General features: G+C 50.7%; 1 protein-coding gene across 1 annotated transcript in view; it reads left to right on the top strand.

Moving 5' to 3' along the window:
* Window positions 1-1,562: 1,562 nt before the first annotated feature.
* Window positions 1,563-2,053, top strand: part of FBXO4 (F-box protein 4) — a 14,611-nt gene continuing 14,120 nt past the window's right edge. The window contains 2 exon segments of the mRNA XM_023755039.1: window positions 1,563-1,788; window position 1,923. Coding sequence (XP_023610807.1) covers window positions 1,595-1,788; window position 1,923 — 195 coding nt within the window. The 5' untranslated portion in view covers window positions 1,563-1,594.

Consider the following 2,053-nt stretch of genomic DNA (forward strand, 5'->3'; position numbering starts at 1 on the left):
TAACGATCAGTGTCTAGCACATGGCAAGAGTTAAAAAGTTAGTTATTACTACTGCTGTTTTCTTTCATGTCTAGTTCTGTGTATCGGCATACCTCTTCATTGTGCTGAAAACTATAGTACTCATCAGCCCGAATAATTGAGTGACAAACTCTCTGGCCAGGGAGCACTCGTTGCCATGTTCCCAGTTTGAATGGTGCCAGCCATTCCAAATGGGATGTTGTAAGCAATTACTGGTTGATAGTGAGTTGGAACCAGATTATATAGAGCTCAATGTAACTATTATATCCATTCTTAATGGAACTTGAAAACTATTGGACTATTGCCCAGCTGGTGTGCCTCTGTGATTGAGCATTGACCTATGAACCAGGAGGTCATCATGGTTTGATTCCTGTTCAGGGCACATGCCCGGGTTACGGGCTTGATCCCCAGTGTGGGGCCTGCAGGAGGCAGCCAATCAATGTTGATGTTGATGTTTCTTTCTCCTCCTCCCTCTCTCTCTAAGATCAATAAAAATGAAAAAATAAAAATAAAACGATTGGGCTATTTTTGGGGGGAGGCGTACTTTTCTTATTGGATGGTATAAAAGATAATGCCATCTTGCTCTCTTTTGAATAATCCTAAAGATTTTAAATTATATGTTAATGATAACATTAGATTGACATGTTCCTTTAAGAACTTTTGAGCAGAGAACTTTGGAACAGATTAAGTGATGTAATCTATTTGAAATAGACTGATACATAGTACTAAGTATTTGTGCACTTCTTACCAATAGAGACCATACCCATTTCAGTATAATCGATTATCTTGTAATGTGGGCAGTGGTAACTATAAAGCTCTGTTTAACGTAAGGCTGCACAAAGGGAGTGAGATGGACACGTTTTGAGAGAGAAAAACTCGTGGGATTTCAACCGTGCGGTATGTTCAGCAGTTTTTTAAATGCACTTATATTTCCATATAGTGGACCTAGCCGCCTCATTTTGGCATAAGGTCCTTGGTGATGGGGCTCCTGACCGCCTCTCTGCTATCAATTCATGTTAATCCCTCCAAAAAGCAAATGATAAGTTGGGGGCTGAAAAACAACCAGCCAAAACCCCACTAGGTACTAAGAAGGAAGCAATCTGTTAGAAAGCCCCCGAGAGGGTAGGAGGGCCCCCCTAGGGAACAAGAAGGAGTCTGGGGCCCGGGAGAGTGAAACAGGGCACATCCTGCAGGTAAAGACCGTAATGAAGGGAAAAGAAATTTTTGGGCCCGGGGAACCGGGTAGGGGAAGTGCTTCTTTTGGAACGATGAAGCGATGTGATCTATGTGACATAGACTGACACACAGTTCTAAACACGTATTGTGTGCTGAGGCCGAGGCTGAGGCTGAGGCTGAGGCTGAGGCTGAGGCTGAGGCCGAGGCCTGGCGTGGAGGGGCAGTGACTGTCCGAAGAAGCTTTCAGCTCGTCTCCACTTGGTTTCCTTCTGGGCTGGAGGTGAGCTGGCTCCAGGCGGCTGGGTGGGGGGCGGGGTCAGGGAGGGGCTTTCCGGGAGCGGGGCTTCTGGGGGCGGGGCGTCGCGTGACCCTGAGTCGGTCCGGAGCGGCGCCGGCGGCCATGGCGGGAAGCGAGCCACGCAGCCAGTGCGGCTCCCCTCCGCCGCCCCACAGTGACTGGGGCCGCTTGGAGGCGGCCATCCTCAGCGGCTGGAGGAGCTTCTGGCAGTCGGTGGGCAAGGACCGGGCGGCGCCTCGCCCTCCCCGCAATAGGCGGAGGAGGGCCCCAGAACCCTGACGCGTCTGCCGCAGACCGTGAGGGGGTCTGCTAGACTCCGGGAGGAGAGGGGCGCCTGTGAAGCGCTCCCCGGGGCCGGGGCTCTCCACGCCCCCGTTGTCTTTCTGTTCTTTGATACCCGAAGGCACAAGAGGTCCAATATCTCTAGCAGAGTACCGGCTTCCACTGCGTGCCAAAAACCCCGGAACACCCTCCGGGGGGCCCGACATCACACCAGTCAACAGCGCTGGTATTTTCAAAATAGGCCTAGGCAAAAAAGAATGCTCTCTGTTGGACAATAGT

Source organism: Myotis lucifugus, unplaced genomic scaffold, assembly GCF_000147115.1.
Source record: "Myotis lucifugus unplaced genomic scaffold, Myoluc2.0 scaffold_68, whole genome shotgun sequence".
NCBI lineage: Eukaryota > Metazoa > Chordata > Mammalia > Chiroptera > Vespertilionidae > Myotis > Myotis lucifugus.